The 21,958-nt window shown below is 52.8% G+C and overlaps 1 protein-coding gene and 1 long non-coding RNA gene across 13 annotated transcripts in view; one reads left to right on the top strand and one right to left on the bottom strand.

Moving 5' to 3' along the window:
- Positions 1–21,958, top strand: part of DAB2IP (DAB2 interacting protein) — a 219,482-nt gene that overhangs the window by 128,734 nt on the left and 68,790 nt on the right. For all 12 annotated transcript variants that reach the window (XM_033237578.1, XM_033237574.1, XM_033237572.1 and 9 more), the window contains exon 3: positions 5,403–5,536. In XM_033237578.1, coding sequence (XP_033093469.1) covers positions 5,403–5,536 — 134 coding nt within the window. The remainder of the gene's footprint in view (positions 1–5,402; positions 5,537–21,958) is intronic.
- LOC117098731 lies at positions 3,349–6,297 on the bottom strand. The gene is made up of 4 exons (XR_004443564.1): positions 6,194–6,297; positions 4,453–4,554; positions 4,007–4,194; positions 3,349–3,897 (listed from the first exon to the last, which is right to left on the bottom strand). It is a non-coding gene; the product is annotated as an uncharacterized LOC117098731 (long non-coding RNA).

The raw sequence follows: 21,958 nt of genomic DNA, 5'->3' as shown, positions 1-21,958 counted from the left end.
TTGATACCATTGGTGACAAGGGGCTCCCGGGTGTCTAGGTGACGGCACTGAAATGCAGATCCCTGGTTCCCTAGGGACCGCCTCCTCGGCTGGGAGTGAGGCACAGACAAGGACAGCACTGGGCAAGGTTCTCCTTCCTGGGTGTGGGGAACCTCCAGGTATTCACTGGGAGCCCCTGTGTGACAGCTCTGCACTTAGGGTGTGAGCGGGTCTCCCTTTCTTCCCTCCCACCTTGGCTTTGGTCCCTGAGGCCTAGTACAGTGCCTGGGGCTGAGCGTGGGGAGGATGATCAGAGCTGTCCATTCTGTTTCCCTATATGGAGGAGTCCCCACGCTGCCCATCCCAGGGGCCAGAACTCTCTTGGTTATAGTCCCAGCTCTGTCACTTTCAGCAGGTGACTTAACTTCTCTGAGCTTCCATTTCCCCACCCGGAAATCCAAAACATCCTGAATTCTGAAGCCCTTATCCTCCCAGGGATTCCTGATAAGAGGCATTGGGCGCTCCTAGGTGTTCTCTCCTATGGTGGGGGTGACTCGTCAGAACAGAAGCTTGATTGCTGGTAATATATCATCATCATCACGTGGAATTCATTGAAATGAGTAAATGAAGAAATCACGTATCTTGAATTCTGAAAGGCCTTTGAAAAAGTCGTTCAGGACCTTCTGGAGAAGGAACAGGGTTGTGGGCCAGATGTCAGGATGGTGGTGAAGTGGCAGGAACTGGGGTGGGAGAGCGTCTTAAGAACTTGGGTCCTTCCAGCCAGAGACCCCCAGGCCTCTGACCCCCACTCAAACTGCCCTGTGCTTTGGTCAGTGATATGATGGAAGCCTAGGGCCTAAAGGATCAGCTGGCATAGGAAGGATGTCCAGATGGGCAGTGGGCCATCCACAGAGAGGGGTGAGGGCTACATAGCTATCCATGCCCAGTCATCAGGGAATGAGCTGGGGAGGTGGCACCAGGCAGCAGCCTTGTGCAAAAGCCCTGGGGCCTTAGTTGACCTCAGCGCCGTTGAGCACAGCTGCCTGACAAGTAGACGGGGACATGGGCTGCCTTAATAGAGGCAGAGTGCCCCATCTGGGGAGGGAGCCTCGGGTCCCCGTGGACTGTGTAAGCTGCTTGCTGAGCTTTAGACATCAGTCCTTGCTCCAGTGAATGAAAGCTGAGGCCTCCACCTGAGCAGCCCTGCCCGCCCCGTGCACTTTGGATGTCGGGAGTCTCTGTGAGGTTGCTTTAGGGAAAAAAAAAAGTTCTTGTTTAAAAGAGTTCAAAACTACCAAACTTGGATGACATTCTGTAGCTCCAGAATCATTTTGCAAGCATGTTCATTCATGTCTCCATCCCCCCTGCCGGACAGCCCGCAGGCTCCTGTCTGGAAAGCCCAGACAGTCTCCCACCCTTGGTGGTCATTTACCCACTGGGGCAAAAAGAGGTGGTGGTACTCAGCCAACATCAGTATTGGTTGCAATAAACCTACTACTGTGTGTAGTTGCTTAATAGTTACTGCCTTTCTGGCAACATCGTACTTCATTTCATCCTTCCCAGGGTCCCATAAAGTAGGTATCATCATCAGTTTATTTTACACATAGGGACACTGAGGCTCAGAGAGGGCCAGTAATCGGCCCACAGCTTGTCTGAATGAAGATTTGAGGCCAAGCGATGTGAGAAGGCTAGAGCTGTCCAGTGAGAATGGTCAGCAAGGGTGGGCTCCTGTGGTCCAGGGCCATCTGCAGAAGTGGGATACAGCCAGGCCTTAGGGGGTGTGGCTAGGGGGTCAGAGTCTGTCAGTGGGCAAGGGAGTGATCATGGGGACCACCTGTAATCCTTGCAGATGAACTAGGCCCAATACATGTCACTACAAACAGAGTGTTTTAACAGTCTTGTACATGTATATGGGAATTCCACGTAGCTTTTGTTGAGCACTTACTGTCTGCTACACTCTGAGCCTACAGCTTTATCAGCTTTTTTTTTTTTTCCCGAGATGGAATCTTGTTTTGTCACCCAGACTGAAGTGCAGTGATGCAATCTTGGCTCACTGCAACCTCCACCTCCTGGGTTCACGTGATTCTCCTGCCTCAGCCTCCCGAGTAGCTGGGATTACACGCTCGTGCCACCACACCTGGCAAATTTTTGTATTTTTAGTAGAGACGGGGTTTTGCCATTTTGGCCAGGCTGGTCTTGAACTCCTGACCTCAGGTGATCCACCTGCCTCTGCCTCCCAAAGTGCTAGGATTACAGGCGTGAGCCACCGTGCCTGGCAGCTTTATCAGCTTTCATCTGCCAGTTTAATCCTCACTGCAGCCCCCGCATCCATTTCACAGAGAGGCAAGGGGCCTTAACTGTCTTCTTTTGCAGTGAGGGGTGTGTGGAGCTGGGTTTGACTTGGTTCTTAGCCACTGGGCTGTCAGCGGGCTCCACTGCGGTCCCGGAAAGTGGGTATCAAGAACCCTGTTTGACTGAATGATTTGCCAACTGCCCCTCAATTAAAGGTTGTCTTGGGTCTAGAATAAGAGTTTCTGATCTGAAGACCAGTCAGCCCCTCTTTCCAAGTTTGACGCTGTAGCTGCCTCCAGAAATCAAGTCCCAGGAGCTGCCTCTGAAGGGACAGCAGAAAAGGTTTGCCTCCCTTCATCTGGCGATGAGGGAGAGGACGCCCTTGGCCCTCCACCCCCATGAAGGAGAGCAACAAGCTGTCTGGCTGGGCAGAGCAGAGGACTGGAGTCCGTGGTCCTTGATTAACCTTGCTTTGTGACCTTGGGGAAGTCCCTTCCCTACTCTGGTCCCCAGTCACCCTGTAATGCAGCCTTTGCATCTGAGTCCCCTTTTGGTAGTGGCTTTCCAAGATGATGAGTATTTGTTAAGCCTGTCATATGCAGGGTCCTGAACTGAGTTATCTGGGGGACACAGGTCTCTAGGTGGATGTGTGATATGATGTGTGGGTGGGTCAGTGGGAACACTCTGTTCCCTGGAAGAATCTCTTTTCTCATGATCTGAGCTCCCTGACCTCTTGAATATCCATACACTGCTCACTCCATAATGTTCATGGCTATCTTTGCTACTGTGTCTAGCACAGAACGGCTCTCATTAAGGTGAAAGAGTGAATATGACAGGGTATTAGGAGTCCCCAAGGTCATTGTCAGTTTGGGTGGGGGAGGTACCATTCTGAGTAGGCTTTAAGGAGGAGGCTGCTTGTCAGAGGAACATTAAGTAGAGTCACAGGGGGTGGAGTGGGGAAGAGGAAGTAGCACATGTGCATCAAACCTCCTAGAGGGGAGAAAACTTTTTTTTTTAACTCAGAAATAGGATAAAGCCATCAATATTGCTCCAGAATGAGCTACATAAATTGTGAAACATGCTTCTTTGTTCTTCGTACCTCAAGATTGCAAAAACTGTGAAATTTTCATCAGTGTAGAAAATAAAAACCAAGAAAAAGTACAAGCCCATTGGTATAACTTGCTTGACCACAACCCCTGGGAGAAGAGAACCCATCCGAATTAGCCAGGTGCAGCCCCCTCCCCTATACCTGGCAAGAGGTGGAGGTTGGGAGAGCTCAGAGCTCACGCAGAGGTGCAGGCCTCTGCCTCCATGCCGTGTGTCCCAGAGAGCCTAGTGCTCCCCTGACCTGCCACCATTTGCGGTCCCTCTGCATTAAGCCTTGCCTTGTCTATGGGTCACGCCTCTGGGGAAGAATCCCTCCTGCAGCCCCTAATACCTAAGAGATATTTGTGGCAGCTGATTAGAATATCCTGATGGATAATTCCAGGCTTCAGAGGTGAGGGGCATTTGGACTCCATTGCCTGGGATGGCCTTCTGGTGAGGTAGTATTTCAGCTGGGCCTCTAAGGACGTGCAGAATCCCAACAGGTGGCCACAGGGGTAGTTCTCCTGTGGATATGAAAGGCTGAGGAAGAAGGAAAAGGCAGAGGGAGAAAGATAGGAAAAGGGAAAGCTTGAAAGCTCTCGAATTAGCCAGGCCCAGAAGCCGGGTGTCCTTGGGTGAGTCATTTTACCTGTCTGAGTAAGCCTCTTCATTTGCAGAGAATGTTTTTCTGTCATTTTCTGTCCGTGCGGGTGATGTGAGATGACTTGTACAGCACATGTTTGACCTTCTCATGTTGAAGATGGACAGATGCAGCCCAGGGCCTGTGGCAAACGTCCACTGCTCCTCTTGGACACAGAGAGGGCTGCCAAACTGACACTTTATTTTGGGATGGATGGAATGTGGTATTTGGATTATGTACATTAACCTCAAATTAAATTAATATCCCACTTGCCACCTGGAGTTGAGACTGAGGTGGGTGAGCCCCCAGAACCCCCCCTCCTTAGAGGGCTCCACCTCCTCCAGTTTTCCTCTCCCTCAAGCTTCCTGTAGGTTCCAAGCCTGGCAGGACCCAGGCTGTGTCCCCTGGGGCCCCCACATCTATCCCGTCACCTGTAAAGGGAAGATTGGTTCGACCTGTGTGTATTGAACGCCTGTCTCCTCTGTCTCTTCCATCAGACCAGGAGCTCTTGGGATGGGGGAGGTGGGGGATTAAGCTCTATTCTCAGTCAGTGCAACCTGGTAGGTGGATAAATGGCCTGAATAAGGTTCCCCAAATCTTGAAGCTTTTAATGGGGATACTCAGCAAACCCTTCAGCTCATCGGGCCCCTCCCTGAGCTGGGCGCTAAGGATCCCTTCCCCAAGATGGTTGTCCTTGCTGGGGTACCTACAACCGTTCCAGGCAGGGGCCCCACCCTGACATCAAGCGACTGCCGCTGTGGGAGGGAAAGTCGCCTGGGATCCGGGTCTAGGTGGCCAGGGCACTGCCAGGCGCAGGCCAGCCGGCGCCTCAGCCGACCACGCGCCCGATCTCATGGGTACCACCGGGGGCTGAGAGCAGCGACCTCGCAGCGGAGGAAGGTGCTTTGTCAATCCCCGACGGGGTAGGGGGCGTGGATTCCTCCTGGTGGGTGGTGGGGGTGTGACCTCGCTCAGGGAGGACAAGCTTGGAGGCGGCGGGGAAGTGAGTGGGGCGGCCGGCCCTGGCGTTCCCCAGGGTCTCCGCCCCTCCGCAGCCCCGCCCCCTCGTCCCGGTACTCCCCCTCGCCTCGACGCCCGGGGGGCTCGGGCAGCCTCGGCCGCGGTCGGCGCGGCTCGGCTCGACGTCGCCATGGCAACAGCGGCTTAGGGGGCGGGGGCGACGTGGCGGGCGGGGTGGGCTGGGCCGCGCTGCGCGGGCCGGGCCGTCGGCGCTCGGTCGGCGGGCGGGCGGCGCGGGCCGCGAGCTGCTGGGGCCGAGCCCGAGCCCGGCCCGCCACGGCCGCGCGGCGCCGCCCAGCAAGGGTGCGGGTCCCGCGCGGGTCCCGGCCCGCCGCCGCCGCGCTAACCCCGCCTCCCCTTCCCCTTCTTGTCGCCCCGTGCGCAGGGCTTCCTCAGCCGCCGCCTCAAGGGCTCCATCAAGCGCACCAAGAGCCAGCCCAAGCTGGACCGCAACCACAGCTTCCGCCACATCCTGCCGGGGTTCCGGAGCGCCGCCGCCGCCGCAGCGGACAATGAGAGGTGAGCCTGCCGCCGCCGCCCGGTCCCCCCGCGCCGCCGCCCCGCGCTGCGCCCCTGAGGGCGCGGGGACAAAGCGGGAGCCCGGCCCGGGACGAGCCACATGGGGGAGGGGACCCCACGCCGCCTGCCGGGAACTTGTGGGGCCACCTCGGCGGGACTGGGGGGGCCCGAGGGGAGGACCCTGCGCCTCCCTCCGGGGTGAGGAGAGGAGACCAGAGGGTGCCTGCGGCAGCCCCGGGCGAGGCCAGGCGCGAAGTGCCCTCGCGGGGAAGTCCTGCCTCGCCTGTCCGAGGTGGGCATTGTTTCCCGGGCCGTGCGGTGCCCGAACCGGGGACGGAAGTGGCGCCTCCGCCCCCAGGACCCATCCCCCTGCCTCAGGAGCCCCTGGGTATCAGATACAAAAGGCATTTTCGGCCAGGTTTGGCCGAGACCGGGCACTGCTGGTGGTGAGGGGAAGGGTGAACATCTGGAGGGGAGGAGCAGGGGGCTGGGCCACTTAGGGGGCACATCTGCTCTAAGTAGGGCGCGTGCTCCGCTGGGGGCCGGGGCTAGCAGAGCGGGCAGTGCCCAGGCCCTGAGCTGGGGTCACAGCCTGAGGCTGGGGAGCCAGGGCCGCCTCCTCTCCAGCCTAGGCAGCTGCTTCCCTCCCTCCCTCACCTCTCCACTCTCAGGGGTGTCTCCTGCTTTCTGTTTCCTTCTCCTGGGCCAGCCGGGAGCAGGTGTGGAAATTCCGCGGGGAGGTGGCTGGTGGGGCAGAAGGGGAGAGGGAGGAGGAGGAGATGGTTCAACCTGCCGGGGAGACGCTGGCAAGGGAGCGGGCTTTAGCTCGCAAGGGCAAGCCATCCTGTCCTCCAGGGGGCACTGGGCGGACACAGCCTCTCAGGGCCCAGGTCCTCCTCGAGCGGTGCCAGCCACAGGCACCTTTCCACTTAGGCACAGACATGGTGATGGATTCCGGTGCCAGTTAGAACGTGTCCCTGCCCAGCCTGTGGAGGTGAAAGTACGGGCAGGCACCGAGGAGTCTTTTCAGCATTTAGCCCGAACATCTCAGACCATTGGCATCTGCCTTCGTAGGGCTGTGTCCGTGTTGGCACTCCCTGTAGGGGAGGCATAGGTAGCATGAAAATATCCCCCCCCCCCCCCCCCCCCCCCGCCTTGGTTCTAGCAGGCAGAGGAGTACAAGTTATAGACCAACTCCTGCCCAAGGTTGAGAGACTGTTTGACCCCTAGCATCTTCCTGGAGAGTAGCACTCCTACCTCCCAGTAGAATGGCTAGACCTTTAATTTCCATTGGCCCAGAGCTGCGCTCTCCAGTACATCCTCACCACTGCCTGCAGCTGGTTTCCTACCCCAGCTGCCAAGCCCAGCCTGAGGCGGGACCCTCAGCCTTTCTCTGATGGCTCTGGTGCCCCAGGGGACCAGGCGTGCCCTGGCAGGAAGATGCAGCCAGGCCAGAGCTCAGCGCTGGGTGCAGTCACTGCGTTTTTGAAAATCTCGCTTCCCATCTTTGTTATTGTCTGGGCGGAAGGCCACCCGGTTTGCTGCCTTCCTCCCTCCGCCGGGCCCCTGCCTTCGGCTCTCTTCCCCAGGAACATGCCCTTCTCTGCGCTTTCCTTGGCGGGGGTCAGGACTCTCTGCACCCGCATGCGGGGGCTTGTGTACGTACCCCCTTTTGTGTGCATGTGGTGGTTGTCCGGGGAACAGGAGAGAGAGCAGGCAGTCCGGCCTCAGAGTGTCTGCTCTCCCGGGAGCAGGCGGCATGCATGTCATGTTTACCTCCTTACAGCGGGAAGCCTGTACCCTGCCAAGTGCTGGCTGGCCACCCTAGCCAGAGGTCAGGGCATGGTCGAGACGACCTCCTGTGGGTCTTGTCCTGCTTGGCCTCAGGTCAGCCTTGCCACATGCTGAAGGGGCACAGAGTGGGGGTTGGGAGTGAAACTACAAGCCTGTTTCTGGAAACGGTAGGAAACAGTAGCGGTTGGAGCAGAATGTCACTGGCAGCGGTGTGGAATTGTCTTTTTAATTTTCTATAAACAAAATCTGGCTTGGTGGCTTCTCTGGCACAGGAAGGGAGCCTAGATTTCCCATGGACAGGCAGAAAGACTGGGTTTGAAATCCCTCTACCCAGCCTTGGAGCTGAAATAGGCTTTCCCAGGACTGGGGTCTCCTGATTTGCTGCTTTGCTTAGGAATAGATTCGTCGGCTGCTGCTGGGATGGATGGGCAGAAATTTCTCTGGGGCTGTCCCTGGAGTCATCCTATTTGGAGTTCAGTGAGTAAAAACAGCTATGGTGACCCCACCCGCCCCTCCAGCTCATGGCCAAACCTGGATGAGTGGAGCGGTACCTCTCCCTGCTCTGATGTGGTGTGGTTGTGCTGTTGAAGGCTGGGAGGGCAGGACGGGCTGCCTCTGGCTTGGCTTAGCAGCGAGGAAGAGTTGTGTCCTGGCTCCATGGGACCCCCACTGGCTGCCATGCCTCTGGCTGGGGAGAGGGTAAGTGCCAAGACGCTAGCCTCAGTGAATGGGTGGGGACAGGAGTGGGAGGGAGGGTGGGGGCTTCTAGGTGGTCAAGCCGGAGCCCTGGTCCCCATGGCCTTCCAATGTAGATGAGTGGCACGGGGCACTCTGGGGTGGCCACTTGAGTTCTGACTTTGGATGAATCTGGTTTATATGGCTGCTGAAGAGGCTTTGTTGAATGTTGTCTGTGTGCTCCAGAAGCTGCTGTGTTGGGGAGGTGGTTTTTTTGCGCTGGAATTCTCTCATCTGGAGGTTGGAAACCAGTTGGTTCTGTGCTGGGATTTTTTTGGCTCCCTGGAAAGGGAGTTGGTTTCAGGGGTGGGGATGCCAAACCTGGCTGGTTGGGATTAAGGGTTGCTATCTGGTTGTGAGGCTGGGGTCAGGCCAGGCAGGGCTTGGTGGGCACAGCTGGGCTCTGGGGGTTGGGGGCTGTAGGACAAGCTTGAGCCTTCGGACTTACTCTTCTGAAACAGCCTCAGGGGAGGTTGCCAGCTGGTCTCCACAGTCTCTGGGTCTCTCAGACACTCATTTCTTCTTCGGAGGCTTTGGCAATAAGCACCAAGGACAGGTGATCATTTCTCCTGGATAACAGAAATACATGCTACTTGGAGCGCTTTCCAGGTGAAAGGTGTGCTGGCAAAAGCATTTTCATTTTGCAGACTGGAAATGCTGCCGCTTCATTTACGGGGCTGTTTTAATGTTAGTAAAAGTGATATAGAGGATGTGGTTCTGCCAGCCCAGAGGATAATTTCCAAGTCATTCATTTATTTATTAATGTTACTGAGGATCTAGGAGGGTCAGCTGGCAATATTATGCTTTCCTCATTCCTTGTCTTTCCTGATGTTGTTTCTTTGTGACTCTAGCCCTCCACACCTGCTGGGAATGTGTCTCCTTTGGCATGCTACCTGTCTAAACGTACACAGTAGTTACTCTAAATCGTCTGTACCCCCATCAGACTCTTCCCAGTCATCCTGGTGCAGAGCTTAGCTCATAAACGCAGGCAGCTCTGGTGCAGGAAGGCAAGGCTGCTATGTGTGGAGTTAGGGATCGATTCCCCCTTCCAGAGTATGTGTGTGCTGGCTGGCGTTCCCACACCTGAAAGTTGCTAATGGTGGAATTCCAAATGATGTGGGACTAGGGAGGGAGATACAGTACTTGGATGTTGGGGATGGCAGCTTCCAGGGACCCTCACCTGGACCTGAGTAGGCAGGAATCAATTCTGCCCCTTGTGGTGAGACAGTCCCTGGAGGAGGGAGCGTGAGGAAGGTTGATGAGGAACAGGGGAAATGGAAGTTAGGGTCTATTTTCCTGCTTTGGTTGCTGACAGTAGGTGCAGGCAGGGCTGGGCATCCATGTCTGGTGTTTCTTGCCCTTGTTCTCTCCCCTACTATAGACAGGGAGGGCCTGGTCCTTTTTCTTTGGACTAGTCTGTCTAGTGTGGTGATGTCAAGATGATAGTGCAGTTTAGACAATTGCCAGGAGTAGTGGGATGCATGTGATCTTTGGATTTGAAGCCAGGCATTCCTGGGGCAAGTCACATAACCTTTCGGAGCCTCAGTTTGCTCATCTGCAGAATGGGCATGATGATAATCATGTCGTTGAAGACATTAACATTAATACATTTAGCACACTTTTCATAGAAATGGTCCGGTTCAGTGCTGTTTCCTTAGCATTTAACACTGGGTCTTGCACATTTCTTAAATGTTTCTAAAATTTAATTAATGCGTGAAAGAGGTTAGATTAATATGTCATAGGTTTTCAGTTAATATTGGTAAGTTTAAGTCACCTCATCTTGGTAAGCCTCAGTTTTCTCATCCACAGTGTGGGAATAATCAGCAATCATGTGGCCTCATCCTGAGGTTCAAGAGATAATAGATGTTGCTGTGCCTGGTAAGGTGAATCGAGCTGTAAGAAGGATCGCTATTGCCTTAAACATAAGAAACAGCCATTATTACCTAGGGCACAAGACATTTTCCTAGGGATTCCTGCCTACACCTGGGAAAGCAAAGCTCTCATGTATGTTTTAATAATCAGTTTTAAAAGTTCATTGTTCCATCTTCTGTTTGGGTCATACTTGTTTTTAATCACTTAGGCATTTAGGTTATGTCTAGTTTTTCTTGATTAAAAATGACACTGGGATTTAAATCCTTGAATATGTATCTTTGCCTGCGTTTCTGATTTTTCCCAAAGGATAAAGTCTTAGGAAACAGAATTACTAGGTCAAAAAATATGAATAGTTTGAGGTTTTTCTTAGAAAAATGTCACCCACTGAAAACCTGTAATAATTCATAGCCCTCCCCAGTGATTTTTGAGAGGGCTCACCTGTTTCTTCACACCCTTCAAAACATTGGATGTCATCAATAAAACAGTCTTTGTCATTTGGATAGGCAGAAAAAGGGCATTTTTAAAATTATTTGCATTCATTTGCTTGTTGGTGATTGAATAGTGGTTTCCTGAGTTTCATGGCCAGTGGCAGTGCTTCTTTTGAGACTTGTCTATTCCTGTCCTTTGCCTGAGTGTTCTGACAAGCCTTTTGCAGGATTCTTGGTTTCCCTGTTTGGTCTTCCTCAGCTTGGAGAGGTCCCATGTAGGTGGATCCTGTATGTTAAATGAGCCTCTGCCTTCCAAGAGATATGACAGGGAACTCATTAATTACCTGCAAGGAAGGCTCACCTGGCTCTCCCCTCCTCCTCACCCTCCCTTCTTCTTTCGTCCTCTCCTCCCTTCCTCTCCATAAGGAAATCAGGTTTAATTCCTAATCCCGTCATTCATAAGGAGGCCCTGTATTTACACAGCACTTTAAGAGGTCTTCTGCCCTGTAGGGTAGGTAGGCAGTGAAAGGGTTGTTCTATGGCCAGGAAAACTGAGGCACACAGTCAAAGGCATGGAGATGGGGCCTATGCAGAAGCCAGGCATTAGAACCAGATCCCCTCTCTACTGCAGCATTGTACTTGAGCCCCATGGGCACCTTTGGGGGCAGGGCTGACCAGCACAGGAGCACATAATTCTGAGTCTCATCTCGAGAGAGGAAGGGGAAAGCCACAGAATACGACCTGGACGTATAGAAGAATCAATTTATTTTTTGCTTTCTCATTTTTATAGCCTTCCTTTTAGATCTGCAGCTCCCTCGTGTACCTTCCCAAGATCCGAGCTGGGCAATATTTTTAGGAACGGTGGAAATTAGCTAGTGAGAGTGGGATCAGCAAGGCTGAGGTTTCAAAACCTCAAAGAAAGGCTGGAGAAGCTTTTCTTTGCACAAGCAAATGTATGTGTACTTTTTTGTATGTGTTGCAAGTGTGCACCTGTCCTCATGAAGTGGTGTGTACATTATATGTTAATGTCCTTGTACATGTCTGTGCATTTAATTGAGTTAATACAGGTGAAGTATTTGGAACAGTGCCTGGGGCACATCATATGGGGTGAGACTGTATAAAGTAGCTCTTTTTGGAGGCCAAATACAGGCAATTACATATATGATTCAATCTGTGTGTTCATTATAAGTGTCGTCTACTATTGTTATTATCGTGTGTTTTCTTCTTGGGTATACATCTAGCAGTTGTTTGTACATGTCTGTGTACGTATACCCTGTTGTACCCATGTGTGTAGTATGTTCTCTGAGCACTCACGTGCATCCCTGTGTGCATGTGTGCACTTTCTGTCTGGGTGCATGGACACTGAGGTGGCCATTGTGTGAAAAAGTACCCCACCTTCTTGGGGAGAATTTCCCAGACAGCAACTCTTTGCCTCCCCTCTCACCTTCAGTTACCAGGCAGAGCTCAGGCCCAGGTGCCAGGCCTGAGGGGTGCTATGGGACTGCTTCCATTCACCTCCAGGTAGCCCTGCCTATTTCCAGGCCCTGTATTAGAATATGCAAATCGACTCTTTAATGCAATTCCTTTGCAAAATATTACTTGAACCAGAAAGTTAATTACCAGGCTCTAATTAATGGCTATTTTAGAAGGCCACATAACAAAACTGGAGGAGATCATAAGAGACCAAAAAGGCAAGAGGGAAAAGCATCCAGCTCCCCCAGCCGGCTTGGTGACTCCTTCCAGGGTGGCAGGTTGTGCTTAGCTTCTCTCTGCTCTGAGCAGCCAGCCCGCTCCCTTGTGGTGATTGGCTGTAGGTGAGTGAAAGCTCCCTTTGCACAAAGAACCTCTGGTGGTTCTAGTCTCTTGGCCATCAGTGCATCCATCTGTGAGGTGTGTCCAGGGCAGCATCTGCCTGGGGATGGGGTGAGAAGGTGTGGATAGCAAGCCTGGGCTGAGGTGGGGCTGTACCAACCTCAGAGCAGCCAGGTGACATGTCCAACGCCTGGGCTATGGGAGGGACAGTCGCTGACCACTCTGCTTTCCCACCCCTCCAGGGGCCTCTGGGCTACTGCTGCAGGGAAGCTGCCCCCAAGTCAGAGCCTGGGAGCCTCAGGCAGCTTCCCACAGCCAAATCTCCACCAAGGGCCCAACTCCCTCCCCTCTGCTTCTCCCTGAGCTCTCTGTGGCCCATGTGTGAGCTTGCTTGCATACACCTTCCTTGGGCTCTTGGTCAGGCCCTGCCTATTTGTGACTATGGGCAAGCCATGGTTCCTCTCTGCCCCTCCTTCCACTCATCCATCAAGAGGAGTGATTGTGCCCACCCACCTATCTCAAAGGACTGGTTGGAAACTCACAGGAGATTATAGTGATGGAAATGATAGGGAAGTTTCCCCTCCCAGCTGGGGTGTGCCTGTGTTACCATCCCCTCCTGAGATAGAGGGCATCTCTGTCCTCAGTGGGCATATGGCTGTCCTCCCTTGTGTATACAGGCCATGCCACGTGCCACCTGGGCATGCACACATGCACGTCCTTGTGGAAGCCACCAGCGTGCAGCAGATGTCCCCTGTGGGCCACATGGGCAATGGGGTGAAAACCTATGGGAGGGAGAGGGAAACGTCCATCCCCACCCACAAAGGTTCCTGGCACCCTGCCTGAGAATTCCTTGGGGGAGAGGTAAGAAGTGACTCCAAGGCTGGAGGTCAGGCCCCATCTTGAGGGCAGGCCAAGGAATAAGACCTCCCTTCCTCCCCTCCCTGTGTCGGCTTAGGGGGCCCTCGTTCTGCCGACCTGTAGGGTCATCCCCTTGTAGACCTCAGCTGATGACTGCCTTGGCGATAGGCTGCTTGGAAGCACTAACAGAGCACTTTGTGCCCTGTGCCAGAGGCATTTAGAGTTGGCCAGTGAATAACTGAATGTGCTTAAATTTTTTAAGAGAAATGGACCAGTGGGCAGCCTCAGACTGTACTTTTTAGAGGTTCCCCAAAAGGCAGCCTGAGTAGGTTTTTGCCACCTCCACCCTTCTGCCGCCCCCCTCAGTTTTCCCATCTCTCAGGTGGGGCTAGTGGTACACTACTGCATCAGATGCTCTGTTGAGTGAGTTACTCCTTGGCACAATGATATCCCATCTCCACTTTTCAGTGGGCAGCCACCACGGGGGAGCAGAGGAGCCCTTCTCCCTACTGTCCCAGGTAACCATCACCTGCCTGTCGCCCTGACCTTTCTGGAGCAAGCCAGGGCCCTTGTTTTCAGGCTGGGCCTGATTGTAAAAGAGTGCACTGGGGAGAGATAGAGATGGCACCAGGATAGCATGAGCCCTAATTTGATTTGACATTGTCATGGGGAGTTTTCATACCAAGGGCAGTGAATTAGTGTAGTGTCTCCCTGTGCCCACTGAGTAAGGGGAAGTTAATTTCATGCTCTGCCTTTTTGACATTCGTAATCAGAACGTGGTATTGCAGCTGCAGATTGTTAACAGGTGAAGGATGTGTGAGCCTCAACAATTACCGTTTCTGGCTGGGGAGGAGATTGATTAATAGATTGTTCCCAGCCCCACCCCCTCTGCTCCTTACTCTCCTTTGTGCTTCCTTTCCCTCTTTCCAACTTCCCCACATTTCATCAGGAAACTAAGTGGCTATGACTAAATCTCTACTCTTGTACTGGAAACCCAGGGCAGAGGAGGACCTGTATGACGAGGAATTGCCTAGGACACCTGATAAAATACAGATTCTTGGACACCACCCCAGACCTTCTAAATTAGACTCTGGGTGGGGTGGTCTTGCTTCCCCAAAGTTTGCTCCTTTTGCAGAGGGGCAGGCATTGTGCCCCAGCTGTGTGCTGGTGACTTGCCTAAGCACTTCCTGTGCTATACTCTTAGTGATTTCTCATAGCACGAGGGCTTTTTGTTTCCCATTTCACAGATGTAGAAACTGAAACCCGATGTATGAGTGGTCCAAAATCACACATTGGAGGAAACCCAGTAACGAGGCAAGTCCATTCCCTGGTTGATGTCAAGATCCCACCAGTAGCATGTCATGTTCTTTCTCCTTAAGGCTGTGACACCTTTTGAAATAAACCCTCTCCCTCCTCAGAGGAGTATCAGTAGCCCCCTTCGATGCTTACACTGGGCTCCCATTATGAAAAGCTCCTCCGCACCAGTGCCCTGGGTCTCCTGAGGGTGCTTGGAACAGTCAGGGCATTTGTGACTGATCTGCATTTTGCAGCTGAGGTGGGTGAGGCTCAGAGAGGTGAAGGGGCAGAGGCAAGGGGAGCTGGAACTTGTCTCCTAACGCCAGGTCCAGTGCTCATCCCACCTTTGCCACCAAGGCTCGCTGTTCTCACTAACTTCCTGGTTGCAGGTGGGGAAACTGAGGTTCAGGGAGGTGTACCCATTTGCTTAGGATCAAGCGAGCGGCAGTAATGCAATTCAAGATCCGCCAAGTCAAATTCCCCAGGACAGGACTAGTCAGCATTTTAGGACTGGACCAGATACTCTTGGCTCCCACCTGAGAGTGGAAGTCTTCCAGACCCCTTGGAAGGTCTCGGCTCAGGGAAGAGAATGACTGTCTTTGGAGAGACTAGGCCACGTGGGGTGGGCTGCACTCCCAACTAAGGAGGCCCGGCACCTGCTAGGGTTGTGGGAGGTGATGGGGGATCTGGGCCTGTGAGGTGGGCAGCTGGAATCTGAACTTAGGGCTGCCTTACTCTAAAATCCCGTCCCCCATACCGCCAGTTGCTGTGGAGGTTAATAGCAGGCGTGCCTGAGTCAGTTTCCCAGAGCTGGTCCAAGGCTCAGCTCCACCAACTGCTTCCCTCTCAGCTTCAGATTCTCTATTTCAGTAAAGCAAAAACAAAAATGGAAACTAATGTCTCGGGGCCCAGGATTCCTGGCACAGGGCTGGCCCAGTCTTTCCTGGGCTTTGGTTTACTGCATTCAGGTCATGAAGCCCCTGGAGCTGTTGGAGAATGGAGCCATCGTAGCGGGGTGGGACGGAGATGCCTTTCATCCTGCTCCGTTCATGGCAAACTGCTTCTGACGCTGTGATAGCCCCACCCACTGCCCTTGAGTGGCCCAGGATGCGCCAGGCTCTGTGCCTGGTGCTTTCTCGTGCATTTGTTCAGCTCATTCTTACTGTAGCACTTTGAAGGATAGGTGCTATTACTGTCCCCATTTTACAGAGAAGAAAATAGAGTCACAGAGAGACTGAGCAGCTTGTTCAAGTCCTACAGCTCATAAGTGGCAGAGCTGGGTTTCAAACCCAGGCGGTTGGCTTCATTATGTAAGGCCTCTGTCAGGCACCGTTCCACATGGCCTGTGCTCATGTGCTCTGTTTCACATTACATATTCTGTCAATGATGAGATTGATAAACCACTTGGTCACTTAAGAAGCGCCTGTGTGGTAGGCATTATGCATTGTATATGCATCATCTCTGATTTTCTTGACTACCCTCATTTTATCCTCCCCCCATTTTATAGGTGAGAAAACTGGTCTCAGAGTATAAAATCATGTAGCCAGGATTAGCCTCAGGTTGCCTTTGGAATCTAGATCTCTTTGTATCCACAGCCAGGGCCCTGTATAGTATATTAGCTGACATGGCTGAGCACATCTTATGCGCCAGGCCCTGCTCTCTGCACTTCACTGAGTTGAACTCGCTTCACCCTCACAGCAGCCCGTGAGATATATACTGTTGCCGTCCCTGGTTCACAGCCAAAGAGGCGTGAGTTGTGTGACCGGAAATGGCAGAGCTGGGATTAAACCCAAGCTGTCTGGCTCCCACATCAGTGTTTTTAGCCACCCCACAGTACTGCCCTCTCCCTATCTTATAGGTGAAGAATTTGAGGTTCTGAGAGGTAAAAGTCACTTGCCCTGAGTCGGACAGCAGGTGAGTGGCATAGACAGGATTTGCATCCAGGTCTTTCTAGAATGTTTTTCTGTCTCCCACGGGTGAGAGAATATGGCTGCTACCAGGCAGTTTGGAAGTGTGTCCCAAGGGCACCAGGGGCTCTGCAGGGGGCTGCTGTGGGTGTCCAAGTCCTGAGGCGGTAGGGGTGGCGGTGGAGGCAGGCCTTAAGATGGGGTCATAAGGATGCGAGGGCAGGCTTGGCTCAGTGACTGCCCCTCTTGTTTGCAACTTATCACTTATTCTCAAGCATCTTTTTCTGTGGCTCCCCCAGGGTTCTGGGCTCCCATACCTCTTTTCATCTGGGCAGAGCTGATGAGCTGTGGCTGCATTTGGATCTGTTGACTTATAATGCAGGGTGAGGTGGGGCAGGTAGAAGAAGGGGTTGTGGCTAGGCTAAGTGATCTTCCGTAGCATTTCTCTTCCTCCAAGGTCAGAACATAGAGGTGGCTTTCATCACTACCCAGGAGGGTGAAGGCAAGCAGGGTGATGATGATCGTGGCCAGGGACTCCCGCATCAGCCTCTGCTCAGGATCTGTGGGAAGATGGGTGAAGCTGGCACTGAAACCCCCAGCCACCCTGGGCAGTACTACAGCAGACTCACCAAGGGGGTTGCCTATTGTACTGCAGGCCACACTGCCCTGGTGTCACTGCCTTCTGTGGACTGGACGTGACGAAGGGAGGTGGTAGTGCTAGGGCCGGATATTCTGCCTGGAGCCCATCCAGCCTGCCTGAGGTGGTCTTGTTCAGTTGCCCTACGATCATAAAGTCCACGAATTTGATGGTTGTTTGAGGACAGGGGAAACCTACTCCAGAGAATTTCAGAATTAAGGAATAATGGAGCTGGCAGAGAACTTAGTAAGTCTTAGAGTCTCTGCAAGCCAGGGGTGCACTTGAAAGGCCTTGTTGTCTTTCGTACCTCTGCTGCTTCTTATTCAGAGCACCCACAGGAGTGTTTTCCCGAACTGGGTTCCATGGAACACCATGTTCTGAGAGATGTTAATGGGTGTCTGGGATGAGAGAATTCCATAGTCCAAACAGGACTGGGGAGCAGTCTGTCCAGAGTTTCTCAGACTCAGTTCCAGAGGTTCTTGGAGGTGAGATTTGATGTTTTACTTCAGTGGGGTGATTGTGTGCTCAAATGCGTTTTCCATCCTCAAATTTTGCTTCCTCATTCTTGGGAAATCATTTGTGAACCAGGAGATTAAAGGCCCTGAAAGGTCCTACAATCAACAAATCAGTTTTGCTTTGTTTAATCTAGGGTTTCCTGTCCCCCAATCCCAGGAGCAGCTGTTAACATCTGTGGAGCAGTTGCATTTTGCAGAACATTAGTTGGTAAATATTCTTTTGAGGTGTTATGTCTCCTCAGAAGCATGTTCTGGAGGAAACTCTGGAAGTGTTCCCTGCCGTTAGTATCTGCAGGAGTAAGCCCTGAATGATGGCATTGCTGGCTCAGCAACAGGTAGTGGGTCATATGTATTTGGAAAAAGGCATCCCAGGTTCTCAATATCATTCCTCAAAGCAGCTACCAGCTCTCCTGTGTGTGGGATGGAGCCTGGCTCTGGTCAGAGAGCACTCTGTGGGGAGGTGGTTTGTCTGGGACGAGCCTGGGCCTAGGGCGTGGGGGTTTATTCCCCTTTTTGCAGGCTGGGTGGCTCCCGTGTACCTGGCAGCTTGAGCTCTGGGCCTCCTCATTCCCCTCTAGACTCCCTCTGCAGAAGGCAGTGGTCGGGCAGAGGCTGCCCACAGATTTGCATAATTGCACTGTTCCCTGAATAATTAATAAAGCTCTGTCCTTGCTGGGAGCAAAGCCTGCACCATTATGGATGGGTTTGCCATGGATGGGTTTGCCAGAGCTCTTCCAGGGGAGCCGATGGTTCCCGGACTCCTCTGCCTTTCCTGACATGGAGCCTCCAGAGAGAGGAGAGGGCCCTGGGTTGGGGGCCAGCTCTGGTGTGTCCATATGGCTCCCATAGCATGATAAAGGGCAGGTGGGGGTAGTGTGTGCTTTCTTCCAGGATCCACACATGGGTTTTCTAGCACACAGATGGTTTAGTATTCTTATTCTTTCTGCTTTCTGTGGTCCCACTAACCCTTTTTCTCTGAAGTGTGATCAGCTGTTTTGGAGACTTAGCCCTCTTTTCTGGCAGCCCAAAGGGATCAGTGCTTATGCAGCGGGTAAGAGCAATGAGGGCAATTTTCAGACAAGTAGGGGAGGGGGAGGTATTTCTGCTTGGGGCCCTTCTTCAATCCCTCCCAGTTTCTGGGCTTGTTAAAGTCGGAGGTAGCCTGGGAGTGATTCCTATTTGAGATTTCTAAATCCCTTCTGATGGTGTTTCATTGATGTGAGTTTTCCCTCTGACACATGGCCTTGTCTCCCTATCATGCTAGAAAGGAGAGTAAGGGGTGGGCCTGCCCCCAACATATAGTTGATATTGAGGAAAGTCCTAGAGTCTCACCACGCCATGAGTACTCTTGAAAGGCCTTGCTCCAAACCTTCTGTAGGAGTATTTCTTAAATGGGTTCCACTGAACATATTCTTACAGATGTTAATGGGTGCTTGGGATGAGGGAATTCCACAGTCCAAACAGGTCAGGGCAATGTCCAGTGAACCAAGTCAGACAGTTTCTTTGATGCATGGCTCCTTAGAGGCTTTAATGTGCCAGTGTGTGTCTGAGCCCCTGGGAGGGGGTACAGGATGCTCTGCTTCCTATCCACACTGGCACTCCAGTGTTGGCACATCTCCAGCAATGGGGAGCTCTTTCCATCTGGAGCGGTCCCTTCCCTTGGAGGACAGTGCCAACTCTTGGAAACGTCCCCCTTTGAGGAGCTTCCCCAGCCAGCATTTATGGGGCACCCTGTCATTCCCCACATGGCCCTCACACCAGCTGGGAAGGTGGCAGGGCAGGGATTATTCCATTTTATAGATACGGTAACTGAGGCCCAGAGAGGGTAATTGTCTCACCCACAGGCACATAGAGTTGATATTTAAACCCACATCTGCCAGCTGGGCTTTCAGCTCTTTCCTCTTGGCCACCAAGAAACCATTTGCTCCCTGGATAAATGTCAGTATGTTGGCTGGGGTGGGGCCTTCGGACCTGTTGCTCTGACAGCACCCTTCCTAGCTTGCTTGGAGTGTCTGGGGGGTGGAGGCAGGAGTGAGCGAAGCCTTCCTTCAGGGTTTCCAAGCTGTGGGGCCTGGCTTTAGAGCCATTCATAGATAGGGGCCTAAAACCGCCAGATGCCTGCTTATCACACCACTCCCAACTCTCACCCTTTTCCTTCTCCTGCCCTCTTGTTATAGGGTGAGGATATTTGAGGTGCCCCAGGAACTGGGTATGCACTCGACTTGGGCCAGTAGTGGTGGTGCAGGGGTGAAGGAGTGGGACGGGGGGTCCAGCTGGCTTGTCTTTCTCCAGGCCTTTCTGAGAGTTCTTGGACAAGGCTGGTGGATGACTAGGGGAGCCTGGGGTGAGCTTGTTCACGGCAGCTGAGCTTAGAAGCTGCACCAGGGCTGAGATGTGACTTCAGGACTCAGGCCAACTGTTTTATATCTCAAAAATCTCCTTGGGTTATACCGTACACCATGAAAGGTACTGCATTGCCACACCTGACAGTTCCATTCTGGTCCCAAAGCAAGCCACATGGGGGCTCTCTGATGAACAGAATCCTGCTCTGCTGACACATGTACCCAGTCCAGATCTGATGCCCCAACTTCCTCCATGATCTGGGACAAGTCACCTAATCTCTGACCCTCTGTCTCCTCATTTTTAAATGGGCACCAAGATTGTGACGCCTACCTCCCAGGGTTTTGAGGTCTACGTGGGATCGTGTTACGTGGTAATTTGATCATATCATTCTGTCATCACACACAGATACTCACATTCTCACACACCATGCTTTTGCTTTTCTGTTTGAGATCCCACAACCTGTCAGCACAGCCAACCCAGTCTTCCCAGGGTCCACCTCATCATATAGCAAGAGATGGCCAAAGGCAGACATGAAGTGATGTTTGTGCTGACATTTCTCCTACTTAGAAAATCAATATTCTGTGGTCTGCCTAATTGCTCTGTTGCTGCTAAATGAGTCATTATGGAGGGAAAATAGCAAATGCATTGTGAGATTAATGGGAGAAAATAGTTGACAAATGACTTTGGTTTGCTTCCGAAACTCTGAGAAGGTGTTACTACGTGAAATCTGGAGAGCCACACAAGGCCGAGTCCCAAGCAGCAGGGAGACAGGCAGGCAGCTATTGGTCCTGTGAGCCTCCCTTTTAGGGTGGGGCACCAATTCAAGTATTATAGAGGCTGGACTCAGGAGTTGCTGAGTGATGAAGTCAGGAGCCAACAATGGGACAGGTGCTCTGACAGCCTGGTCTCAAAGGAGAGGATACTCTTCAGTTAGAGCCCGTTATGTGCCAGGCATGGTGCTAAGCTGGGGGATGCAAATGAGCAAAACCAGCCCCAGCTCCTCCCCTAGTGGAGGACACAGGCTGAAGTGCAATTGTCCTACAGGTAACTGTAATTGCAATTAAGGCATGTGTCCTGAAGGCAGTGAGAGCCCAGATCTGAAGGGTTTCATCTGGCGGGGGTGGTGGCAGTGGCCTCCCCAACGACAAAAGGAGTAAGCTGAGCTCTCAGGGAAGAACCTTCTGGGCAGTGGGAGAACTCGTGCAGACCCAGTGGGTCTTCTAGGAGGGGCTGCCAGCGGACTTGTATGGTCTTAACCCTCCGACCATCCTAAAAAATGGATATTTCTCATTTCACAAGTGAGGAAACCAGGATTGAAGATGGTTAAGAGACTTGCCGGAGGTCATAGAACCCTTAAATGGCGGAGTCCAGATTTAAACATGGGGAACCCATGCCAAGGGGCATGCCCCCCTGCTCCAGGGAGCTGGCCTTGGCACTTGCTGCCCTGAGGGTGTCTCTTTAGCTAGGGTTGAGGACCTTGCTCCTGCAGGGCAGGGGGCTGCATGGTGGTTGCCTGAGAGCCTTCTGAGCCAGAGGGTTCTAGGACTCTAGAAAGGGGCACCCTCAACAGCCACAGCCAGGCCTCTTTGCTTTCTCAGCTCTTTGCTTCCTTTTAATGACAACGTGACTTGGGTAGTTTTCTGATGATCAAAATGCCAAGTCAACTAATGACTCCTCTTTCAAAAGGCTCTGTAAATAACACACTTCTCTCCCCATGAAATGGGTCGGTTTATTCTCTGCCTCTAATCCCAGCTGGCCTGTCATCAGGTGGGGCCTATCAGTTGTCTGCAGAGGTGGGTGGAGGTATGGTCACCTGAAGGTGCTTGTAAGGATGGTGCTTGTGAGTCCTTGTAAACTTCCCAAGGTTTCAGGAATGGCAGCAGCAGATAAGGAGAGTCCAGGCATTTCCTGTGGGCATTATGAAGGAGCACCAGAGGCATCCCACTTTGCCTGGTTGTAGCTGAGCATCACAGTGCCATGAGAACCTGGTAAAAAGATTCCGGAGTCCCACCCTGGGAGGGTCAGGGTCACAGGTCTAAGGGGGGCTCTGGAATCTGTATTCCTGATAAGCCTCAGGTGATTCTGAGACCCACTCAAGTATTGAGATCCCCAGTTAGCAGCTCTGGATTCTCCCCTCTCTGAGAGGGTCACAGGCCTCCAAGGGATGGTGGTAGTGGGGAACGCTTTTATCTTCCTGGGCTGGATGTAACACTGTCTTCTGCCAG

Source organism: Trachypithecus francoisi, unplaced genomic scaffold, assembly GCF_009764315.1.
Source record: "Trachypithecus francoisi isolate TF-2019V2 unplaced genomic scaffold, Tfra_2.0 Lachesis_group16, whole genome shotgun sequence".
In the NCBI taxonomy this organism is placed as follows: Eukaryota; Metazoa; Chordata; class Mammalia; order Primates; family Cercopithecidae; genus Trachypithecus; species Trachypithecus francoisi.
Note: the sequence above shows the minus strand (reverse complement) of the source record. Positions and strands in the feature narration are given on the sequence as shown.